General features: G+C 39.4%; 2 protein-coding genes across 7 annotated transcripts in view; one reads left to right on the forward strand and one right to left on the reverse strand.

Moving 5' to 3' along the window:
• Nucleotides 1-3,232, forward strand: part of CAPN3 (calpain 3) — a 56,087-nt gene extending 52,855 nt beyond the window's left edge. For 3 of the 4 annotated variants that reach the window (XM_024997263.2, XM_015473111.3, XM_059890219.1), the window contains 8 exons: nt 153-230; nt 602-659; nt 755-819; nt 1,305-1,373; nt 1,463-1,541; nt 1,750-1,866; nt 2,180-2,238; nt 2,572-3,232. In XM_024997263.2, the coding sequence (XP_024853031.1) occupies nt 153-230; nt 602-659; nt 755-819; nt 1,305-1,373; nt 1,463-1,541; nt 1,750-1,866; nt 2,180-2,238; nt 2,572-2,598 (552 nt within the window). In that variant the 3' untranslated portion in view covers nt 2,599-3,232. 4 annotated transcript variants of the gene reach the window in all.
• A 494-nt stretch (nt 3,233-3,726) lies between these two features.
• Nucleotides 3,727-25,165, reverse strand: part of ZNF106 (zinc finger protein 106) — a 53,781-nt gene continuing 32,342 nt past the window's right edge. For all 3 annotated transcript variants that reach the window (XM_010809231.4, XM_002690810.7, XM_059890821.1), the window contains 15 exons: nt 24,483-24,637; nt 24,339-24,399; nt 23,528-23,866; nt 21,384-22,164; nt 20,979-21,034; nt 19,724-19,869; nt 17,541-17,675; nt 15,226-15,342; nt 12,800-12,991; nt 12,288-12,350; nt 11,484-11,603; nt 10,880-10,951; nt 9,991-10,062; nt 8,050-8,196; nt 3,727-7,610 (listed from right to left, as the gene is read on the reverse strand). In XM_010809231.4, coding sequence (XP_010807533.1) covers nt 7,554-7,610; nt 8,050-8,196; nt 9,991-10,062; nt 10,880-10,951; nt 11,484-11,603; nt 12,288-12,350; nt 12,800-12,991; nt 15,226-15,342; nt 17,541-17,675; nt 19,724-19,869; nt 20,979-21,034; nt 21,384-22,164; nt 23,528-23,866; nt 24,339-24,399; nt 24,483-24,637 — 2,513 coding nt within the window. In that variant the 3' untranslated portion in view covers nt 3,727-7,553. The remainder of the gene's footprint in view (nt 7,611-8,049; nt 8,197-9,990; nt 10,063-10,879; nt 10,952-11,483; nt 11,604-12,287; nt 12,351-12,799; nt 12,992-15,225; nt 15,343-17,540; nt 17,676-19,723; nt 19,870-20,978; nt 21,035-21,383; nt 22,165-23,527; nt 23,867-24,338; nt 24,400-24,482; nt 24,638-25,165) is intronic.

Below are 25,165 nucleotides of genomic sequence, written 5' to 3' on the forward strand. Positions count from 1 at the left end.
AAGAAAGAAGAGCATTGACTCTGTACCCAGCTCCTGCTGCCACCTATGGCTGGTTTAGTCACCCTGGCTCCTTCAGTCCAGAAGGAACTTTCCTCTCGGGTTTGTCCATCTCCCTGGTCCCTGCCAACCAGTTTTCCTTTGTGCCTCCACAGCTAGAGCCTGGCAACACCGACCAGGAAAGTGAGGAACAGCGGCAATTCCGGAATATTTTCAGGCAGATAGCAGGCGATGTGAGTACCTCCAACTCTGACTCACTCAGACACTCCTCTCCTTGATGAACTGCTCAATTTGCCAGTTATTTCATTATTGTTCAGTGGAGGTCATTTTGGTTTTTTATGGAAACGGGGTATATGAGTGTAGCACAGGAATCCACAAGTGAAGTCCTTTGAGTTCTAGACCGACACACCCACTGGGTGGGCCCACTGCTCTCTAGACAGCTGAAGGTACAGGGTCTTCCTCAAAAAAGCCCCAGCTTCCCCATGACAGAACAGCCCTGTCATGGACTATACAAGCATGGACGGCTGGGATTTGATTCGCAAAGCCTATGCTCCACCAGCTGCTGCACTCTTGAGCCATGATTCTCTTCCCCTTTCCTCCTCAGGACATGGAGATCTGCGCAGATGAGCTCAAGAACGTCCTTAACAGAGTTGTGAACAAACGTGAGCAGCTTAATTCTGCAGGGGCAGGTGGGCAGTTGGGCAGTGTGTGTCCAGCTATCTGAAGGCAGCTCCTCACTCTTCTCCATACTTCTCAGATAAGGACCTGAAGACACAAGGCTTCACGCTGGAGTCCTGCCGTAGCATGATTGCTCTCATGGACGTATCCTTACTGCCACCCTTTCCCAGCCCTGTCAGCAGCCCCTGTGTAGTCTCCTGGGGCTAGGGCAACAATGAGGGGGGCCCAGTCAAGCAGAGGGGCCCAAATTCATGCTCAAGGAAAGATTTAAGGAGGCCCTGTGCTGAACTTCCTGGCTGCTGCTCTTTAAGGAGCTGTTGGAGGAAGCACAGTTGGGAGAACACTGGCCCCTGCTCTCAACCTCAGGCCTGGGATTCTGAGGTCCTACCTCAGAGTGGTCTTTAAGAGAAAGGTTCCCTGGGTTCTAGAGCAGGCACTGATTCTGACTAGGGAAGCATGGGGCGGGGTGTGTGTGTGTGTGTGTGTTAAACACTAGGTCAGGACAAGGGTGGATATCCTGGGCGAAGCCCTTCTACAGAGGACCTCCCTTGCACAGCCCCTCAGAAGGCCTGCTCCCAAGCCAGGAGGATTTTGCTATGTGCCCTGTAGCCCTGACCTCCTTCCTCCAGACAGATGGCTCTGGGAGACTGAACCTGCAAGAGTTTCATCACCTCTGGAAGAAGATTAAGACGTGGCAGGTGGGAGGAGAGAACAAGGGTGGGAGTAAGGAAGGGACTAATTCAGAGGTTGAGTGTATGACCTCTGTCCTCAAATTTTCTATTGCCAGAAAATTTTCAAACACTATGACACAGACCAATCTGGCACCATCAACAGCTACGAGATGCGCAATGCAGTCAAAGATGCAGGTATGGGGAAGAAATGGGGTGGCCAGGATGCAGATGGGAGGTGGAAGGAGCAGGGATGAGAGGGGAGGACTGGGCCACTGGGGCCCTACCAGAGAAAGGGCTTCTTGTTCTCCTCTCCTAGGCCACAGTGTGACAAGGAGGTTCTAAGGAGAAAGCAAGCAGGCCTGAGGACTCACCCCCATCTCCTCTCCTGTGCTCTCCCCAACAGGCTTCCACCTCAACAACCAGCTCTACGATATCATTACCATGCGCTATGCAGACAAGTACATGAATATTGACTTCGACAGTTTCATCTGCTGCTTTGTCAGGCTGGAGGGCATGTTCAGTAAGTGGACAGCTACCCTTCTGCTTTCTTAGGCCCTTCCTGCTCCCTCTCCTATGGTGGAGGGAATCTCCACTAACTGACCTTACTATATGACCCTGGACAAACCCATCTACTGTTCAGGCTGAACAAAGGTGAAGAGGCCCTCTTTAGGCTCAGAATGGGATGGCAAGGGGCAGTTATTGGTGATATTTTGGCCTATTTTGGTGCTGAAGGGCAGCACCGGGCACATGGTCCTCTTAAGAAAAGGTGGAGTGGTCGGGGGTGGGGGGGAGCACCTGTAACTGGCCTCTGGTCTATGCATTCTTCCGAGCAGGAGCTTTCAATGCATTTGACAAGGATGGGGACGGTATCATCAAACTCAATGTTCTCGAGGTAAAGCCTAACAGTACACTCCCCCCGCACTTTAAAATTTGAGGTGGAGGGATGGGATTGGATGGGATGGGAAAGGAACATAAAGGGAAGCTCAGAGCTCAGCAGGATGTGGTCATGGGGAACGCATAGTGGGGGAAGGCTCTAAGGAAGCCTCAGTTATGGCTTTATGCTGGAAAATCTGTACTTTCTAGGGGAGATCTGTGGGAAGGATGCTTCTCAGGAAATCTTCCGTGTCTGGCATGCTGGGACTGGCCTTTTCTTCTACGTTTTAGATATGTAGGGCTTGGCTCTTTTGTCTCATGTGCATTCTGATCTTGGGACTTCCTCTTGCAGTGGCTGCAGCTCACCATGTATGCCTGAACCAAGCTGGCCACATCGAAGGCATGGAGGATCACTCAGGATTTCAATTTCACCCAACAGAGCTAGTCACTTACCTCAAAGGACACAGTTGCTGCACCCCCAGGAAGCCTCCAGGCACCTCATCAGTCTAGTTCCTCCTCTACTCACTTCCCTCCCAGCCTTAGGGCATCTGTCCATTTGTCAGGCCCAGCCTGACCCTTCAGTTAAGGAATGGGGAAGGGAGAGCTGTGTTGTCCCTGTGCCACATGGAGCCAAGTGCCTCTGTCTGCTTCCGCTAGCCACAGGCCAGTGAGAGCTTTGCTTGGAGTCTGATGGCCTCAGCTCTGAAGACAAGTACTCTCCTTAGATGCTTGCAGCTGTTTGCAGAAGCATTTGCCAATGGCACTCAGTGCTTCCTGGTGCTAGATCCCCCCACCCCGTGTCCCTCCCCCCCCCCATTATCTCTGTGTTCTCCCACCCATGGGACAACAACAAAATGAGCACTTGGTTCTGCCTGACTGTTTCAGGACGGGCCTGCTCTGGAGTAAACTAGTTCAGTGAAAAGAGGTTTGGACATTTTGGGTTATCTAACTCATAAGTTAGGTTGCATTCTGAAAAAATGTTCATCTCAATAAAGGCATATGTTTTGCTGGTTTGATTGTGTTTTGTTTTCTCACATTGAGAGCTACAGCAAGACTGAGTAGCTCCAATCTCACCCATTGGGTATAGAGCTATAGTTTCAGAATACAGCAATGGAAAATACACACACACACCCACACACACACACACACACACACACAAATCCCAAACCCCACTTTAATCATGCCTTTTTGCTATTTCTTGAGCACAGGAATCACTCAAATACTTTCCAAGATACAGGAAAGGAAGGGGAATAGCTGTTGGGTGTAGACAAAATGGGTTACCTATTAACTGGAGGGGCAAGTTAGCTGACTGTAACGATGCAGAGCTCCTCTACTAACACTGACCTACTGTATGACCTTGGACAAACCCTTAAATGAAGGTGTGTGCCGTGCTTATCTGGACCATGATCTATAACCATCTTGCATTTTCCACCCAATTTCCTTCTTGATCTCTATATCAACATGGAAAAGGGCTGGCCGTGAATATGTAGATAAGGTAACAAAAATAAACAATTAGTAAAAGTACTTTATTTTCCTCTTATATTTGCTTTATATGTTGCTTTACAAAGTTAGGAAGTTCACAGCTTTATACCAAAATGTAAGAAGGCTAAACTATTTGCTTATAAACATTTTGCAGTCAAATGTCATCTGATTTCAGTCTTCTAATCCATATTCAATTAAAAAAAAAAATCAAGACACCAAGGGCACTGGCGCAGCTCGAGGGCATGTACTTCTCTGAAGCAGGAGAAAAGGTCCTCAACAGCCTTTCCTCCTTGCTTCCTTCTCCCCCAATTCAACTGGGCTAATTCAACTGTGAATTCAGAAGAAATCTGGGAAATGTTAGTCACCAGGTGACCCAGCAAGGCCACATAGTTGGGGGTTGGAAGTGAGGTTAGTGGTTACTGTCTGATTAGTAGTAGGTTTGGTTTAATCAAGATTTCACATCCACTGATGTATGGAACTCAGTATAACCCAAACCACCTATACCACAGCTTGTTTCTGACCCTCAGACAGCATCTCTGAAATCCTCAAGATCCTGAGGATTTGCGGCTGGGATAAAAATCACTGTTGTAACAATGTGGCAGGCATGGCCTTAACAGTTTTTAGGCGCTCTCCTTTAGGTAACAGGTACAAAATTTATAAGTCAGCGTATATGAACGGCAAACCTGAGAGGGCGTGCTACTTAAATCCCACTTCACAATATAGTTTGATTTCCCCTCAAATGGAACTCTTCCATAAAATATACCATTACCATTCCGCTAAGTATTGTACACCTACTCCCACCAAATCATCCACATTCCTAGTCACTAAAGTTGACCACTGTATAATCTACCAAAAAGAGAAAAACAAAAAACCCTTCGTTAGGCAAATAATCACTTAAATAGCAATAATGTTGCCTACAAATTATAGGTAGTTCAGGAGCTAAACACTCAACTTCTGAGGCAGAAAAAAAAATTCTCCACGAAAGCAGGAGTGTAGTAATAATGACGTTCTCTCAAATTCAAGTAACATCAGGTCAAGATAACCCTTTGTTTGCATTGTGTTTAACTGCTTTATATTGAGTAGAGTCGCACGCCAAAATTTTGAACCTGATTAAAAACTTCATGATAAAACTTGAAGTCACTGATATTTCATCAGAACAAACTGCCATTAAAACACTAGCATATACACACAAAAGGATTTATGCTATGGTTTTCTTGGCTTCTGTTGTCAGAAGTAAACACAAGTAATTAAAAATAACATTCGATTCCTTAGAAGAAATGAGTTGTGTTTTGTCACATCATGTAACAATTTCCTTCCTCTACTAAGTGTGAAATATCAGAGCAAACACAAAGCCCTGAACCACTGCTCTAATCTGAGAGGGAAGAGAAGGCCAGAATCAGCCAAGACATTATAGAAGACTTAAAAAAAAGACTTCTGCATAACTTTGAAGACACTTAAAAGTAATAACACACAACCATAAGCAGCCAAGATGCTTATGGTGCCTTTATTTCTAAACAGATGGCTACAACAGTGCATTTAGGGCAGTACACTAACCTGGTGTTAAGTGAGTTTTACACATTCTTGAAACAAAGACATTATTGCTATGGCTTCAGAGAAAATTCCTGTGAAATGGGGAGAAGTATTATTAAGTATAGGTGCCCACACGCATACACACGTACAAGAAACATCCATAACTGCATACATAAAGGCAGATAGACTGTGCATGATTCTATCAAAGTTAAGCTCAAATCAGTTTTTACTGATTCTATCAATCTGTTCATACCTACAACAGTTCCCCACAACTGCCCAACACCTCACATATCCCCTTCCTGCTGTACATAAGCTCCACCACTCCCATCTTTTCAGACATGTCCTCAGGCAGAACAGAAGGGCACCTATGTGACAGAGCATGCAAGACTTTCTCAGCACACTGCTCAGCCAATGTAGGAATGTGGGTTCACTACAGTCCTAAGGAAAACGCCAGGTTTAGCAATAAATCCAAATGTACTTTGCTAGGAATCACCATTCCCAAACCCACAGAACAGCTTGGCTTCTCTGGTCACGTGTACAGGAAATGGGGTAAGAGAAGGGAATGCTTGTTCTCAGACAGAAACAGCACACATAAACTTTATGCAACAAGATCTTCTCTGCTCTCTCAAATATCATGCAAATCTCAGTAATGTGGTCAACACAAGAGTCCTGGCGTTCATAAGGACAGAAGTAAATAATTCATGGGGCCATTCATTATCTAGATGTATCTCCCAGCTTAGTTCTTTTTTTTTTTTTTGGATCTAATAAAAACCACCAGAGGCTTTCCTGGAAAAAAAGAACAGCTACTTAGTCTTATACTCAATTCCAGGGGTTTTGGATACCCTCATGAAACCTATCCATGAACCCCAGGTGAAGTTCCCCTGCCCTAAAGCCTGAGTGAAGACATGGGAGAAGAATTGTGTACACTAAGGTGGGTGGAGATAAACCTGGCTGCTCTCCTCTAGGAAAGAGTGGGCATCACATCCGGAGTTCGGTATGTGGCACTCGGCTCCTCTCTCCTTTCCTCCCTCTCTCTGTAGAATCTTTTAGAGTTTTGACGATCACAGAAACAAAAAGCTAGAAAGTAACACCGCTATGGCTTCACTTAAGAATCCAGAGAGAATTTAAAAACAAAGCAGTGTCAAGGCTTTGTTCATTTGGCTGCTCTTGAAGGACAGGGAGGGTCTTTTCCCTTCATCCCACTCCACCCTTCCTTCTCAGCTTAGTGGGGGAGGTGAAGGCAATACACTGGTCTTTAAGAAGTTTGCTTGAGGCCTTAAAAACTATATTCAGATGCTTTATCCTGATTCCCCCCATTTGTGTACTGTGGGTCGGTAAAAAGTACCTCATGAGCCCAGAGGAACTATATGACGGCTGCTGTCAGTCTAGGCACAATCAGAGAATGGGAGAGGGGTTGGCAATGAAGCAAACTAAAAGGTTTCAAACCCACTGCCCGTTTGGAGGGTCAGAACCTGGAAAGACAAAGGCACACGTCCAGTTTGAACAGCCTGCCAATACCTGCAGGGAGTACCCAGGTCTAACAGTGAGATCTCCAAGTAGATGGTAGGTCTGTGCATTGCCTTGAACCGAGGACTTTGTCAAAGTCTGCGGAGGTTCAATAGGAATTATTGTGTGCAAGGATTTGTCATTATGTGATCTGCTGCCTGAGCTCCTAAAATATAATCAGCAGAGCAGCTACTCCAGCTGTTAAAAATCTACTGTGTGTCCCTTTAGCATTTAAAGGCTGCTCTGTCCATCTAAGAAGAGAATATTGAAACATTGTACATAATTGTTAAGAAAAGAAAATATTTGCTTCCAATTAAATTACCCAGTGGTTAGAATTAACTGATTGCAATAATTAAGGAGAAATTAAGTCTGATCCTAAAAACCTAACATTTGAACAAATTTGAACTTAAACACGTGACTATCGGTTTAAATCATCATAAGAACAGAAACTAAAAATCACAAACTGAAATCAATAAAATACATGTGTGATTAGGGTCAAACTGGGTAACCAATTAAGATCTGTGTCTTTAATAAACATCTGGAGAACACCAGTAGCATAAATTACTATATGCCATGCTGTCCCAGAAGAGTATAGCTCCTTAAAAATCTGTTTAAATCTGACAAACCTCCAGCAAAAATTTAGAAGTGTAACCTGTCATCCCATAGAGCTGCCCAGACTTATGCTAGTAGTAAGCCTGGCTAGTAACCACTTTCTCCTTCCCTGATTCACTGGAGAAAGGAGGACATTGGCCTGTGCAAGGGGCTGATATGAGATTAGTTCAACTAAAGACTTCCCAACATGGGAGGCAAAAAACTTCATGAATCAATTTTGCTGTCATCCTCAGCGTGGTGTTCAATGTGTCCTGCAGCATCCTAGAAATAAAGGGAAAAGGACCCATGAGAAAGAGGTTGGTAGTAGGTCAAAAGAAAGTCAAAGCCACGGAGAGCTTCCCAGGTCTAATCTGTGATCCATGAAAGGCAGTTAGGACCCATCACTCTTAATTCACATGGAACTGTGCACTTAAGTTCTTAACAAAAGAATGCTGTAATAAACCTCTAGGTTCAGTTACTGGATTGGAACAAGTGAAAACATTCTCTTTAGGCACTTTCTCAAAAACTACCTAATTCTTCACTTGAAACCTCATTAAGCTATCTCTCAAATCTGTGAATAATATTAATAATAAAAAGAGAAATCCTTACACTCTCCCTGTTTACTGCAAGTCTGAACATTCTAATAAGGCAAAAAAGGTTTACTGAACCCTGCTCTGAGCAGCCAATGACCCCGGGTTGACCTCAAATCCCACTGATATACCTGTTTGGATCCTTTCTTAGCAGTAAAAAAAGCATCACAGTTCTTCCAGCGACATTTCAGAGTTTGAAAGTTTGGATTTGTATGGTCAGTCAGCAAATGTTGTTTTAAATGATCTACAACACCAAATATCAGAGAGCAGCCATGCCACTGGAGAGAGAGAGAATTGAAAGAGTTAAGTTATAAAGAGGACGGGAAACATGCAATGAGAATATTCTTCATTGTAGCCTGTGAGTAAGCCCCTATTCTTTAATTTATTCTTGGCTGGCAAATTCAAAAAAGCCAGAGGCAACCAAATTAATCATGAATTTATTCAGAAACTTTGAAAAGACTAGGAAGTCTTTTGACAGTTCAGTATTTTGAGAAGGCAAAGCTCTAATGTAGCCATTACATCTTTAAATAATGAAGCTGTTAGCAAATACTGACAGGCAAATTAAATAAAATTCAATTTAAACTATACTTATTCTTTTTTAAAAAATTTATTTTTAATTGAAGGATAATTGCTTTACAATATTATGTTGGTTTCTGCCATACATCAATATGAATCAGCCATAGGTATGAACCTATGGCTCATGGTATGAGCCTATGGTATGAACTCCTCCTGAACCTCCTTGCCACCTCCCACTCCATCCCACCCCTCTAGGTTGTCATAGAGCGTGTTAAACCATAATAATTCTTTATCTTGCCATCATAAAAAGAGCTTCTCAGTTCATTTATTTAAAAAGACAAAGAGCTTTCCTGTAATACTTGAGTTATTTTTAACAATTCTAAGAATTGTTGGCTTGTAAACTTGAAAACACAAATGTATGATAAAGAAAACTACACTTGTGGAAATACTGGCAGAAAACTGCCAAGGAAGCTTGTCTTTACTCACAATTTTTATCACTTGAATCACAGTCTTGTGATCTTTTTTTTTTTTTTTTACTGTATTATAAATGTGGCTATATTTCAATTGTTAGTCAGAAAGCATAAAGACTCTCTTGTTTTGGCTTTTTTTCCTTACAGGCTTTTAAGAAATGATTCTAACAAGTTCATTTATAAACAGTAATGAAATTTTTAATTTTCCCTCTGTAAACACTATTTTATAGCCCCAGCTTCAAAACCAGAAGGTATTTTCCTCATTTCTCTAGATAAGTCTATTTTGGATACTGGTTTGGATTAAGTATGTTTTGGATACTGTTTTACTAGATTTTGCCTGTCTTCACTGAGAATACTAAAAGTCAAAGAGAGTGATGTATAAAAAGCTGAAAAGTAATTAGGCCATAGACAAATTTAAACTCAAATTTTAAAATGTGAGCATACAGTTCATCAATGCTGAAAAGGGGATTAGGGTTTAGGGGAAAAAATTCAGTGCCAGCCACTCTTCTCTGGTCAGTACTATTAGAACTGATGAAATAAATTAAGGTTTATAAGAAACAGTGTGAAAGTTTTGAGGTTTAATCACCATCCTCCACTCTAAAATAAAAACCATGAAATTTAGTCTAGTGAACTGAGGTTTAAAACTTCAAGAGGGCAAATTTTTATTTGTCTACTTCTCAAAAACCAATGAACAAACCAAACTACTAATACATGTAAATGCCTGAGGAATGGGTAAAATATTGTAGGCAGGTTATGAAAATAAGCACTTCTACTTTTCTTTCACACACTTCTGTATTACTGATGTTTTTGTAGGCATGTATTAATATAGTAATAAAGCAAAATAAAAAACACAAAGGAAATAACCTCTGAATGGACACTTAAACATAGTTTGTATCTAACCTTAAGATTGAACTTTCACTATAAAATTACAGAAGCATTTTATACACTTTTTAAAAAATAAGCTTATTTGTCCTATGGTGGAAGACTCAATATGAAAATGTTAAACCAATGATAATGAAGATCTATAAACTGGCCTGGGGTTGGGCAACATCTAAGTCTGGTGACAAGAACAGTTTTAATTCTTACCCAGCAGCGGTAATTCTGCATCAGATTTAGCCTCACGGCCTGAATACTGCCATCATAACAGCCAGTATAAATCTAGAGAAAAATGTTTATCATTATCAGACTAAAACAACACACAATAAAACTACTATGAACATCCTCAAAATAAGAGTCAAAAGCTGGTAGCACTACAACAGGAAACTTTAAACCTAAACCCAAACCAGCCCCAGAGTACCATAATAGGAAAGTATCTTATACATCTTCTAGTCTGGATACTTGGAAGCTATGCTCCTTAGAAAGCCATTCTTGGGACTGTCGTTGAGAGCAGAAGTGGTAGGGCTCAGAGGCACTGCTTATACTTTAACTGGTGTAGCTCTGGCTTCTGCTGGGCATTACATATCAGGCTTCTGAATTTCACTGGGACAAAGGCTCTACAGCTTAAAGTTAGAAAAATATCCATTCTGGTTCAACCTCAAAATTTAAAAATAAAATAAATCAAAGATTAGTAGGGTTACATGAGTTAGCTTCTACTTTTAGGTCTGCTATAACCATGCCACAATGACCAAATCTCCTGACTCTATTCCAATGTATTTTCCAGATCATAATGTCTCTGAAGAAAACACCATTCACCTGTTTTTTTGGAAACACCTTAAATTTATCTTCTATCCAATGGTGGTATTATACATTTTTATTGTAACTATTTTAGTTCTTAATAAAAATCTAATAGTCAAGAGCACTACTGGGTTACTTCTCAATATTATAATACCAAGAGATAGAAAACATTCAATAATGAGGCATATCAAAAATAGATATCATTTTTGGAAGTGACAAGTAGTAACATTACTAAGAGTCTGTAGAATTTTTAGTAAACACATTCAAAAGCAAATTATGTGGCACAGCAAATTAAACTCACCATACTTTTATGGATGGTCATACACATAATCATGTCTTTGTGTCCTCCATAAACTTGCAATCGATCATGTGACTTAAGTGGATGCAGGGCGGGGTGGGGGGGGCGGAGAAAGAGAATCAAGGTTATTTATACCTTGTGTTTAATAAGCATAGTCCCTGAAGGCTTTTGCAAGTTTAAAACTGTACCTCAGGTATCAAGCTGAAGCACCAGTCACTTGTTAACAGAAGCATAATCGAACAGCAATCTTTTTAATAAGTCCTCCTCCTCAAGGGAAGAGCTGGTAATTGGGAGGGAAAATTCCCCACCAATTTCTGTGTAGTGTCAAAGTCTCAAACCTGAAATTATACACAGAGAACCACACAGATGTGACAGGCTACAGCTGCCCTCCAGAAAACCCTGACCAGGTATCTCAGGGCAGTATTTCTGAAAGTGCTGTCCAAGGACCAAACTACTTCATAATTACCTACAACACTTATGAAGAACACAGATTTCTGAGTTCCACCCCAGCCTTTCCATATTAAAAAAAAAAAACACACATACACACCAAATCCAAACAGACCATCTCTTCAAATCATTCAAACAAAATAGTGAATCTAAATTCTACCTGTAACTCATAGACACGAACAAATTTATCCAGGCAAGCAGTCACCATCACTTTCCCTAGGATATTCACCACAGTCACTGCGTGATTATGACCTTTATAGATCCGGACAAGCTCACCAGTCTGCATCAGAAGAGAGACAAGAGTTACTAGACTGATTTCTAAGAGTCTTGACTTTTGAGATTTATAATTCTGTAATTCGAAAAGAGGTAATGATGAGACTACTTGTACACACATGTAGCTGTACTAATTTTAGACAGGTGAAGTATTCTCACAAGCATTTGTTACTTATATAAAATATATGCACTGTATCTTGATGGAGAGAACCCAGTGTTACAGAGAGAGAAGGGTCACAGCTCTGTGTGTATGTATTTTATAGTGTTCGAAGTATATTCACTTTTATCATTTCACTGGATCTGGACAAAAAGTTCCTGAGGCTGAATAACCTCAGAAGTTCAGACTAGGAACTGAACTTCAAAAGTGGCCTCTATGACCCAAGCAGAGTCTCACAGCCGTTTCTATTTGTGCTATTTTAAACTATGTATCATATCTACTTTCTCAGAGTCTCAGATGCTCAATATGTCTCACATTTAAATGAGACATTCAAACTAAACCTGATGTAGACTTTTGAGTCTGCCCCCAAGAATTTTGATTTCTATAGTGCTTAACAGTATCCAAGAGCTTATGCACAGGGATTATTATTAAGTCTTTCACTAGAAAGGAGGCTTAATTTAAATTGCAAGAGGTCTGAGAAATCCCTTCAAGCTTTATCCACCATTTTATTAAAGATACACCAACAAGGCTTACATGAATGTTGTGAGCATGGACTGACTGATCACTGGAGCCACTGAACACAAGGTCATTCACCACCTTAAAGAAAAAAAATTCAGTGAGTGAGATTCAGTATAAAGTTCTGAGGTTTCCTTTAACTTGTAATATACATTGGCAAATTCTAGTTTCCACCCTATTTTGAGATGAGCATGAATGAGGTATAAAATAAGTTTCTCAGACAAATTTTCTGAACTGAAATTTATGTGCTGCCAATAAGTACTCTGATGAACTGACAACATATTATTGGGTTTGTTGCTTCTTTGGAATGATTACGAAGTAGCCTAGAACAGCATTTGAGTATATCTACATTCTATAAGATATTTGTCTCTCAATTAATATGCTAAAAAACAGTACGTCCTGTGGTGATTCCAGGCCTAAGGAAAAGGACTGTAACCTCCTGTATTCTAAATAAGGCATTAGAAAACATGGGAAACTTCATTTGAACTCTTCTGTTTGCACCAGACAATGAACTCCTGTTTTATACTTGCCTTCATGCAGAGGATGGTTTTGCTGTGGCCCTCCAGAGTTCTAAGGAGCAATCCATTCCGTGCATCGCGTACGCTAATGGTACAGTCATAAGAACCCACAACCAGCAACTTTCGGGCACCTTCCTGAGCTGTGGCAAGACAGCTGACAGCCCGAGGGCCATGGCATTCAAAGATTTCAAGTCGTTTGTTGTTCTGAAAAATAAGCCACCATTATATGAAGTAAAAACCACTTAGGTGGAAAACCTCAGCATCAACTAATCCAAAATCACTACCTTGATACAAACTCTATAAAGTCTAACACCCATCTGTAAGTTTTCATATCCACTCTGTATCCCTAACTCCCCAACCTCTGCCATTCCCATTCTAACACTGTACTCATGACACCTTCTTCCTCCATTCTAGTGGGGACAGTCTTATGTTATAAACTCATTTCTATCTTTGACCCATGCTATCCTGATCATAATTAGAATTTGGTTCTCTTTTTATGTCCTCTCTCACCTCCCTTAAGTCAATGACATGAAAGAGAAATCTTTTTTCCATATTTGAATACATTTTCCATGCCAAAGACCCAAGAAGTCTGATTTTTGTCATCCAGAATGTATGTAGTCTATTTGACATGGTTGCTTCCAAAATTTTCTTTGAGAACTACTTAGACAACCAGTTTCTCATTCTCCAACTTTTATGTTATTCTGACCTTTTTCTGACCTCTGGTTCTATGTTTCTCTCTCATAACATTAAGTTAAACTATAGGAACCTTTATGTCAGTCAGCACAGCATGGTCACATCCTGAATGTGGATGTGGATAAACATTCCTTTACTTCAGATTTTAGACTTGCTTTCCTTACACCCAAACCAATCTTGTTCATAGTTTCCTACTTTCCCAAAATTCTAAAAAGGTATTTTAGGTGCAAGTAAAAGACAAAACTCCCAGAGACTCGGCAAGAGCAGCAGCTGGGAACCTTAATCTCAACCATCTTAAAATGCTGGGGAGATAGATGAAAGGCATTCAGGGCCCAAAGGTAGACAGGCCAAGGTCAACAGCCGTGGCTTTTTGATGAGCCCCATCATCAAAGCACTGCATTCCAGGAGTGTGGGCAAAACAGAAAAAAGGTCCAGCCCTAACAAGGATTCAAAATTCACACCTCTGTAAAAACTCTCAAATCGCTGTCTCAAAGTCCATCTTTGCTGGGGCTTTTCAACCATTTAAAGACCATTTAAAAAAAAACAAAAAATAAAGATAATTCCCAATTGAATTTGCCATCATTTTGCCCCCAAAATCTGGCTCCTAACTTCATTTACCTTTGATTACATTAACCTCACAAAATAGAACTGGTAATTCAAGTTTTAGCCTTTAAAACATTTAAAATCTATTTTGTCTTCTGTGATCTATTCCTATCAAGTGAACCAAATAACTTGATATTTGATTATTTATGGGCTAGTTTCTTCTAACTTGATTCTAAGCTTTTTAAAGGCAGAAACCAGAGCATATTTTATTGCATTTCTTGTACATAGTTCCAGATAGCTGGTAGAAGGAGAGACAGTAAATACTAATTAAACATATGATATTCTAATTAGGCACAATACAGCAAACTCCTCATACACTGTTAAAAGGTGATCAGATGGCCTTGGGATAGAATGCCACAACTAATTAATAACCAAACCTATCACTTCTACCTCTGATTACATTTTTTATGCATTCTCTTCACTTTAGTCTAGATGTCAGCTGCTGTAACAAAGCCTCCTAAATGGTCTTCAAGCTTCTACTATCAGTATTTTCCAATGTGTTCAACACCAAAGTGACTTTTTCTAAAATACCAACTGGATCATGTCTCTCATGCTTTAAAGCTTACAAGTTCAACTACATTAACAAAGCACATAGAGCCATCAAGAATTGGCCTGCATTTGTTTCCTAAGCCTTATCCTGAGACATACCACATAACAGTGGCTCAGTAAAGGTTTGCTCAACAAATGGATTTATATTTGGGTCAGGAAAGAATGAGGCCCAAGGGCATGAAGGCAATCCTTGACTTAGTTCAGTTTACAGAACAGGCTACTTTCAGGACACCCTAAATCAGTTCTAAACAACATCACTGTCATACTCAAAGGAATTTAAGCTCACTTTTAATGGTGTCATTCTTAAAATGAGACAAACTAGTTTAACCCATGACTCATTATTTGGCCCCAAATCATTAGGCTTGGTTTAATTTAGTACAGTTACACTTTGGTCCTGGCACACTTGGGCCTGAGCAGACAGAATGCATCTTGTTTCACTTACAACAGAAGGTAAGTTTTTGAGCAGTGGCTAATTCTGCTGCTTTCTCTTACACACACAAAAATAGGGAAATGGTCTTGTCTTTGCCTTCTTCCCTCACACACCCCACTTCTAAGTGGCATGGGAGTTCAGCCTTCTCTCCCCTACCACTAACCTTTATGTTGAAGGTGACCACAGTGCCATTTGCCAGTCCTGCATAGAGAATTCGCCACCTACTGTGGAGGCAGAGAACCCGGTCTTCCAGCTGTAACTGCTCCACACAGTGTCGAGTCTGATAAAAGCACACAACACTTGATCAGTAGAGGTTAAAAGCAAATAAGGTATGAAAACAATCCTCTGTGAACCACAGTGTGAAATTATTTTTTATGAGGAAGAAAATGTTGCATCCTCCATTTTGTAGAAAAGTATCTTAGACTGTTTTCTGCTTTGAAATTTGTGGCCAAAGAACCTCAAGCTATAGGTAACATAGTAAACAAATATAACTTCTAATGTCACCTATGTTTCTAACTTGGAATGCAGAAATTCTTCAAAGGGCACTATGAACTGGGTTTTAGCCTCTTAAATTAAGTAGCCAAAGAAAAAGCTGCACTCATTGTCTAAAAAGGAAAATAAAGATTATAGTTGTATTATCTGATAATTGCATTAATCAAGTACTATGTGCTTTCCTGCAACTGATTCTCTATTTCAACAGCTACCAAATGCCTCCTTTAAACCAGTTTTAGGTTAGCTAGTCTATAATTACCCAAAAAGTTTTCAAAATATATAGAACACCAAGTTTCACCCCTAAACCCTGAGATTCTAACTCAGTAGGCCCTAGAATATGTTTTTTAAAAAATTTCCTTCATAATTCTGATGCATATACAGGTTATACAAACACAGTTTGAGCTGATGTTCATAAAATGATTTCCATGAATTCCCAGAACTGGGTTTTATTGATAAAATCTAATTACCTAGAACAGGGCCAATTACATAGTTAAGTACTCAAGATTGAATGCTGTTGAATGATACTAAGTGACTAAAATAATAAAAAAAAGAACTGTTAATGTGGATTTGTCCATTTCTCCCTGTAATCCCATCAATATTTCTTTACATATTTTGATGCTCTGTTATTCTCTGATAAGATAGATCACTGTTCTATCTTCCTATCTTGAATGTCTTCTATACTGACCCTTTATCGTTATAAAAAGCTACCTTGTCTCAGTAGTAGTCTTTTGCCTGATAGTAATATAACTACTCTAGCTCTTTTTGTTACTATTTGCAAAAAAAAAGTACATTTTTTCCCCATTCTTTTATTTCAGCCTACCTGTGTCTTTGAATTTAAAAGTGTCTTGTAGACAGCATAGATTTTGATGTTTGTTCTTTATCTAGTCAATCTCCTTTTCAATCTGGGTGTTAATTCACATTTAATATGATATTAAATATGGTTAGATTTAGACTCCAATTTGCTTTCTATTTGTCTCATTTTTATTACTTTTTCCCTATTTCTGCCTTGTTTTGTATTAAACAGTTTTTTTAGTATGCCATTTTAATTCCTCTATTAAATTTTTAAGCTATCTTTCTTTGCATTATTCTTTTAGTGATTGCTTTAGGGCAGCTGTTCTCAGAGTGTGACCCCTAGGCCAGCAGAATCAGTATCACATGTTTGAAAAATAAATTATTGGGCTCTATCCCAACCCTACTGAATCAGAAACTCTGGGAGAGGGATCTAGTAACATGTGTTTTAACAAGCTCTCTAGGTCCATCTGATGCACACTGAAGTTTTGAATCAGCCTTCTAGAGATTACTTCTTTAACCTGTAACAATCTAGTTCAAGTTAATATTGACTTATCCTCAACAAAATATAAGAACCTTGTACCAGCATAGTTCTAGCCTCTCCCTTTCCTGTGTTCCTGTTAATCTCACATATACCATCTATATACATTAAAAACCTAATTATGTGGTATTATAAATTTTGTCTTAAATAATTAAGTCTTTTAAAGTTAAGAATATATGTATATATTTTTTTTCCTGCTCACTTATTTTTATATTTTAAATATTATGCAATTGTGTATATATATGTATATTTTAATGCAAACAATTTTCTCATTTCTTATAATTCATTTAGAAAATTCTTTCTCAAGAGGAGAGATCTACTTCTAAGTCTTTAAGTTTAAAAACTTAACATTTCTTTTTCTACCTAATATTAATTTTGACATATGACATGAAAATAAAAATCAAGAGGAATATTTGTTGGAAAGATCCAAAGAGGTATATTATTAACAGTAGCAAGTGAAAAGATATGTGCAGAGAGACAGAAAACATGGTTTAGACCTAAGCCTCATTTCTACCAAAGGTTATAAGTGTACTGAAACAGATTTAAAAGCAAGAAGGTTAACAGAATGAAGCATGTCTCACTGTCTCCACTCTACACAGTAAATATAGTTAAAGTGCTTCAGTATCATCACTTTTGATTTCTCTGGACCCACTTACCTTAACATTATAGCAGCGAATGGTATGATCACTGGAACCAGTGTAAAGGGCAGCATTCTTCCCAGAGGTCTGAGTAACCAGGAGGCAGTTCACTTTGGAGGTATGGCCCTCAAAGACACCAATGCACTTTCGACTCTAAAGTCAAGCACAGTTTAGATCATTACTTGTGGATATAGATGGATAAGATAATGTATTTCCTTAAAAAAAAAAAAAAGCTAAAACATACAGTTCATGTTTGTGTCCCCAGAGTCTAGAATAGTACCTAGTATATGGTATCAAAAGGTGTTCAGTAAGTACCTATTCACTGAATGCCCAGTGAACAGAGGTACCTGCAACTTATATGTTAACTGAGCCATACCAAAAATTGCTTAGGGCAATTTGCTATAAGATAGATCAGAATTTTAATTAATGCTAGGCCAAGTCTCTCTAGCATATGGACTAAAGTGCAAGCAAATTCAAACTATAGCTAATTACCCAGATAAGTTGCTGCATTTGATTAGTACGTAGAGAAAGCTTCACAATATTCAAAGACATGCCATCACAGGTCCTAGTGTCCCAGGTGTGGTTTCATAATGCAACACCCTGTTATCTCTGTGCACATACTGTTATATATATTTACAATGTACATACATACCTATACCTACCTTACAATTTAGAGCCAATTCCCCAAATCTTACACTCATACCTCCTAGTACCATTGCTTTCTTCCTTCAGTCATCTCTGTTGCCCTTCATACATTATTAGGCTAAAGGACCCTATATACCTGTTGCCTATAGTAAACACATTTTCTCAGTCCATCGTCTAATCTTTTGACTTTCAAAAACTTCATCAATTTCATATACTTTCACTGTATTTGTTCAGACAACATAGTGTTCCTAAAGTTTCTTGGCTATCATTATTGATAAACAGAATTAGTTTGACATATGTTTTTCTACTACTCAAGTATGGATGTGAGAGGTGGACCATAAAGAAAGATGAGTACTGAAGAACTGATGCTTTTGAACTGCGGTGTCGGAGAACTCTTTAGAGTCCCTTGGACAGCAAGGAGATCCAACCAATCCATCCTAAAGGAAATCAGTCCTGAATATTCATTAGAAGGACTGATGCTGAAGCTGAAACTCCAATCCTTTGGCTGCCTGAAGCGAAGAACTGACTCATTTGAAAAGCCCCTGATGCTGGGAAAGATTGAAGACAGGAGAAGGGGACGACAAAGGATGAGATGGTTGGATGGCATCACCAACTAGATGGACATGAGTTTGAGCAAGCTCCAGGAATTGGTGATGGACAGGGAAGCCTGGTGTGCCGCAGTCCATGGGGTCGCAAAGAACTGGACACAACTGAGCGACTGAACTGAACTGATATCCTGTGTGCGCTCAGTCGTGTCCTGTGTGCGCTCAGTCGTGTCCAACTCTTTTGCAACCCCATGGACAGTAGCCCGCCAGGCTCCTCTGTCCAAAGAATTTTCCAGGCAAGAATATTGGAGTGGGTTGTCATTTCCTACTCCAGATCTTCCCGACCCAGGGATCAAACCTATGTCTCTTGTATCTCTTGCATTGGCAGGCGAATTCTTTACCACAAACCACCAGGGAAGCACAAATACCAGACTCAAAACTCAAAAGTCCACTATAAGAAAATTAAGAGTTAGGAGCATCAGATTAAGTGTGGGATAATGAAAGACTGCTGCTCTTCTTAATAACTTGCACAATTCATGAACTCTCAGGGAAAATGCCTCCTCTGACACTTTCCCAATGTTCATTCTATCCCTTCTCTATTATGTAGCAACTAGGTGACACACCTCAGCATCCACTCCAGGGCTGGGACCTGACTGTCCCTAGCCTACTGTTATAATTCCATCTCCTTTTGCCAAGTGACTGTTTAGGGAGGAAAGCACAGGACCCTTTTTTGGCGGTGGGAGGGAAAAGAAACTCTTGTAGCTATTGACATCTGTGAGCAGGAGAACCTGCTTTAGGAAGAGCTGATACCAGAGAAAACAGAAAGGAGAGAAAGAAAGAATTTAAGTCTCTGGTGACCCCACTGAGTCACTAGATCAACTGTATCTGAAGTTAGTCTAAAGCCTACTCCATCTCTGGAAAGCAAACAGACGCGTGTTTAAAAGAGAGCAAGTTGGGAGTTTCTAAAACCTGTAAAGAAGCAAAAGCATTCAAACTGATGTATTAACTTACCACGAGATTATAAGCTCGGACAGTTTTATCTGCTGAACAGGTATACAGTAAATTCCCAAATATCTGAATTGCATTCACTGCAGCTTGGTGCCCCTCAAAGCTCCCTTCTGTGGGCTCATCGTCATCTCCTGGCTCTGAAGATATTTCTAGAAAACAATGTTTCAGAAATGTGTCAGCTTATATCTCAAAAGATACTAAGAAATTTAAAACATTATGAAAAAGTGGTGCCTGGATTCTCCTAAGAACCTGGTTTGCCTAGCAAAACACCACATTCTCATTAGTGATCTTCATTATGAAGATTTCATATTAAGAAAAGGTAGGGAAGGCCTTTCTCTTAGGGAAAAAATACTTACATAGTGAGTCTGAATGATACCCTTTAAGGCACTAAATATCTTTCCACATCCAGTCTCTTCTGCTGCCAGTTATTTTATTAAGGCATTATTTTTAAAGTAATTCCTTCTCAGAGCAAAGCCCACCACCCCCCACCCCCCAGAGCCAACAAAACCCTAAGACAGTTGTCCCTTGGTAACCAAGGGGGATTGGTTTCAGGATTCCTTCACCCAGCATGTACCGAAATCCACAGATGCTCAAGTCCCTTATATAAAATGGCATACTATTTACATATAACCTATACACATCCTCCCGTTTACAGCTGACCCTTGAACAACATGCTTTGAATTGTGCAGGTCCACTTACACACAATTTTTTTTTTTTCAATAAATGCCCATTACACAATCTGTGATTAGTTGAATCCATAGATGCAGAACTGAAGACACAGAAGGCCAACTATTCTAATTAGCTGAATACACGAGAGAACCAGATTAGAGATGTGAGTAAGAAACTGAAATGCCAGGATTTGAGGATTCAGGGATACCAGTAACTGCTGGTCAAAGCATTCCATCCTCTTGGTAATAAGCCCAGTCCCCATCCCCTATTCTATAAGCATATTTAAGTAGATTTAAAGCCTGGCTTTAACACTTACAAAGCTTTTTTCCTGTGATTAATTTATCAATTCAGTCATTAAAAAAAAAAGTTAAGATTTATTTATTTACTTATGTATTCCAGAGTGCATGGACTCTATAGTGATTAACAGCTGTGGGTCATGGGCTTAGTTGGCCCAAGATGTGTGGGATCCAAGTCCCCAGACCAGAGATCCAACCCGCATCCCCTGTATTGGAAGGCTGACTTTCAATCACTGGACCACCAGGGAAGTCCCTCCTGTAATTCATTTAAATAAAACGGAACCACCAAATACCTGAAGAGTTCTTTGATCCTTTTATGGAGGAGATCACAGTCTGAGTTTCTGCCACACTACAAAATAATAGCAAAAATCTTCTTAGCGTCTGTGTGAACAGGACAGGTAGGAAAACTTGTATTTTCCTGACTCAAAAAATTATTCTAAACAATGGACAAAATAGCAACAATACAAGATCAGTTTCTGCATGTGAAATTTTTATATGAAAGGAAAAAACAGTAAATACAACACAAGTGAGAAAGCAGAAATGCTCCATTGCTAAGGAGATATCCATATCCGTCATCCATCCCTACTGATTTTCTATAAATGTGACTCTAAAAAAATTCTGATTTGGAACAAAGAGTTCTGTTTTCTAATGAAAGAATGGTGAAAGCTGCTCTGATTGGACCAACACAGTATCCTTACCTTACAGGGATGCCATCTTTATAGCGAGTGCCAATCTCACTGGTAGAGCTAACTTCGTCACAACCAGAGCGAGAAGTTTCTAATGAATTTTGCTCTGTGGAGTTCCAAATATCCTTTTTAGATGGGCTATCTGGTTTCTCTTCTCCAGATTCAGAAGAATCAATGGCTACCACTTCTAACTGAGGATTAGGAAGTTCTAGGACTTCAAGAGACGAGTCACTATCTGGTTCATCTCTGACACTTTCTTGTTCTGGGCCAGTTCTGCTATCTTCCCAGGTGGAGGTTGTCACTTTCCCCCCTTTAGCAGACTTTCCAGTTTTTACTTTCCTTACAGGTTTAGCAGTAAATACATCCTGTTCAGTGTCACTGTTCTCAGGAACATGGGCAGCCCGCAGAGTTTTCTTCTTCCTAAGTTTCTTCTTTTTCTTGTTCCCCCTAGCTTCAGCTGATGTCAGAGTGGACTCTGCCTGTTGTTCTGGCTGGTCAGCTGGAGAGTGGGGCTCTTTCTCTAAAGGGGTTTCTGAAGCAAAGGATAATCTTGGAAAAGAACTGGTACAGGCTTCAGACCCACTGTTGCCTTTGTTTGGCTCTTCACTTTCTTTATCTATGCTAGGAAGACCAGCTGATTGGGAAGAGGGATTGTTCCCTCTGTTTCTGGTAATTCCTTGCTCCACAGAAAACTTCAGTTCTTGGCTAGGCTCATGGAATCTCTCTGTTAGTCCTGATAAGGACAATGCTGCAGTGGTAACTGGATAAACTGGACAACTGTCACTGATCTCTCCTGAATTGAGAAGGAAAAAAAAATTATTCCATTGTCTTTGTGCCTGCTATGTGTAGTGATAAACTACAATTATCACTGATTGAATTTCTATCAAATAATATGACACTTTGATGATACATTAACAACTTTAACAGTCATGGTTTAGTTATCTCACTGCTCAGCATCCCATAACCTACATGCATTTCTAGTACAGTATTTATACACTTTGCCTTGTATTAATCTCAAATCATGTGCATGTCTTATATCCTAGACAAGCTCCTTTTATGGGCAGAGATTGTTTCTATTGATCTTTTCTCTTTCTTGTTTGAAACAATGAATATGAATTACTTTTGCAGTCAGAAAAGGAAATCTAATAAAAGCTATTTTTGAAAAAAGTGTCACCACATTAAAAAAAAATATACTAAATACTATCCATATAAAAGTAACAAAATTCAATATGGAAGATAACATATATTTGATGTACATATCAATGATTAGTGCTGCAACAGATAGCAAAATTTAGGATGATTCTTCAGACTTTCTTTTTGTTAAAAAAAAAAAAGAATACCAAACAATATCAATTTGTTTCTTAATTTTCAATATAGCACCATTGTGGTTATACAAACTTCAGATAAGATTTGAAACAACTTAGAAGTTGTTCTCAAATGGTAACCAGATAAGGATTATTTTATAAAGACAGTAGAATCCCTGGCTATTTGTCAAAACCCCCAAGTTCCTGTTAGATGATTCCAAACACCAGAGCCCTCTGCTTTTCATCATGGCCACCAGTTCCTCATGTCCGTATTAACCTTAGTCTGTACTTGAAATGATAAAAACAGTTAAGTAATGAGAAATCCAGAAGAGGAATCTTATCTAGAAAACTGACTCAACAACTTCAATGCCATTTATCTCATGAAAAACAGATAATTCTGCACCAATCCGAATAAATGGAACCTGTTACATGCTAATCCAAAGTCAATTTAGCAATCCTGTATTAGAGAAAATTAGGAACAGTTACCAATATTTAAATAATGCTCCTAAATAAGAAGACTTAAAGAAAAACTATAGTAACTTTTTAAAAAAATATTTATTTATTCATTTATTTGGCTGTGTGGGATCTTAGTTGCGGCACACAGGATCTTCTATCTTGACTGCGGCATGCAGGATTCTTTTTAGTTGCGGATGCAGAATCTTTACTTGTAGCACGTGGGATCTAGTTCCTGAGGCCCCCTGTATGGGAGTGTGAAGTCTTAGCCACTGGATCGCCAGGGAAGTCCTGTTATAACTTTAGTTTTAATGGACAAGTATGATGTCACATCACTAATATAAAGTTGCCCTAGACCCACTATAGGGTTGCCCTTAACACAGAGAAAAGTTTACATACTATTAGCTTGCAGTAATTCCTTGGACACACTGCAAGCAGAGCCTTGTGATATGGCATTGACAGTCTCTTCTTGTTCAGGAGACATGGGTTCTTGTTTAATCTGAACAGATGAGTCTGGAGCAGGAACACTGCCATGAGCTTGGAAAGAAGATGTGATTGCTTGGAGAGGGGTTCCAGCGGGTGATGGAGACACGTGGGAAGATGGAGGTTCCAGGAAATTCGGGAAAAAAGGACTAGGCAGAAGTGTGACATCAGTAGATGTTTGAGATCTAACATTCTTCTGTTCTCGTGTAAGGCTAGAGGGAACCTGGTCTGGATGTTCAGAAGGTTCATATGTTTCTAGAATGGGAAACGTACACACATACAAATGCAAAAATGTTATCTGAAAAGCCACTCATTACTGAGCCAACTTGTATTTTTAAAGATTACAAGAGAATTTTAAAGATGCTCATAATTCTTTAAAATAGATTATTATGTAAGCTATATGTACAACCACTGAGGATACAGACAGGCAGGCTTAATATTCTAATTTTTCAGATTTTAACTGACTTCTCCAAAGTGATACTGGTACTAATAGAAGAATCAAATTTGTACCCCAGTCTTGGGATGCCTAACCCAAGACTCTTTCTATAACATTATTTCTATTGCTAAGTATTTTGGGGACATACAGTCTTACAGGCCTTTCTACAGAAGGCTAACATCAAGGAGACATAAGAATAATCATATTAACTTTTTCATAACTACTTTAATTCCCCTCTAGAGAAAATAAAAAAGTAACAAGTTACAGACAGTCCAATCCATCTCTGAATACCTTGTAATCCCTGTAGAATCTGTATTCTATGAGTCCTCAGGGCACTCATTTCCATAGTTATCTAAAAATAAAGAATTTTGTTAAGCATTTTAAAACTCAACTTTAAGATGATCCTTTTTCATTAAATATTCCATCTGCTGTTACCTGCTGCTTAAGCATAAGTAGCCTTTGAACTTCAACATAAGCTGTCTGAAGTGCTGCACGAGCTTGTAGAAGATTGTTATCCATGCACTGCAATGATTTGCTTAGTTCTTCCTCTCTTAAAGAAATATTCAGCAGCTGGTCAACCTGAGAACGTTCTGTCAAAAGAAACCATAAGGCTTAGTTTAATATTGGAGACGTCTCTTTAATAATCCAGGGAACTGCATCAATTATCTAGGACAGGCCTTTATTTTCTCCCCACTAGGTCACTGGAAGGAGACTCATCAAATTTTCTACAAATCACATAGTCAAGTCATGCTATCAGAGCTAGAGACCAAGCCTCATGGTTTCAAGTGTACCACCACATGGTACCATCTTACCAAATCACCATCTTCCACAGTGATGCTTCCAAGCAAAACCTCTGGGGAAATCAACTCCTGTCGGTTTCACTTTCCATCTTCCTTTATCTACTACCCTTTTCAATCAAGGCTTTGGCTTACATTGGGCCCCAAACCTAAACTGCTTGCACTCTCTTCTGGATTCCTATTTTTCTAGTCTGTTAGTTAATTTAAAATAGTTCTCTTTAATATAAAATTAAAACCTTAATATATTAAGGTTCTTTAATATAAAAATTTTTAATAAAAATATATTTAATATAAAATAATATATATTTTCCTGAATAAAAT

The sequence above is a fragment of the Bos taurus genome, chromosome 10 (genome assembly GCF_002263795.3).
Source record: "Bos taurus isolate L1 Dominette 01449 registration number 42190680 breed Hereford chromosome 10, ARS-UCD2.0, whole genome shotgun sequence".
NCBI classification, from domain to species: domain Eukaryota; kingdom Metazoa; phylum Chordata; class Mammalia; order Artiodactyla; family Bovidae; genus Bos; species Bos taurus.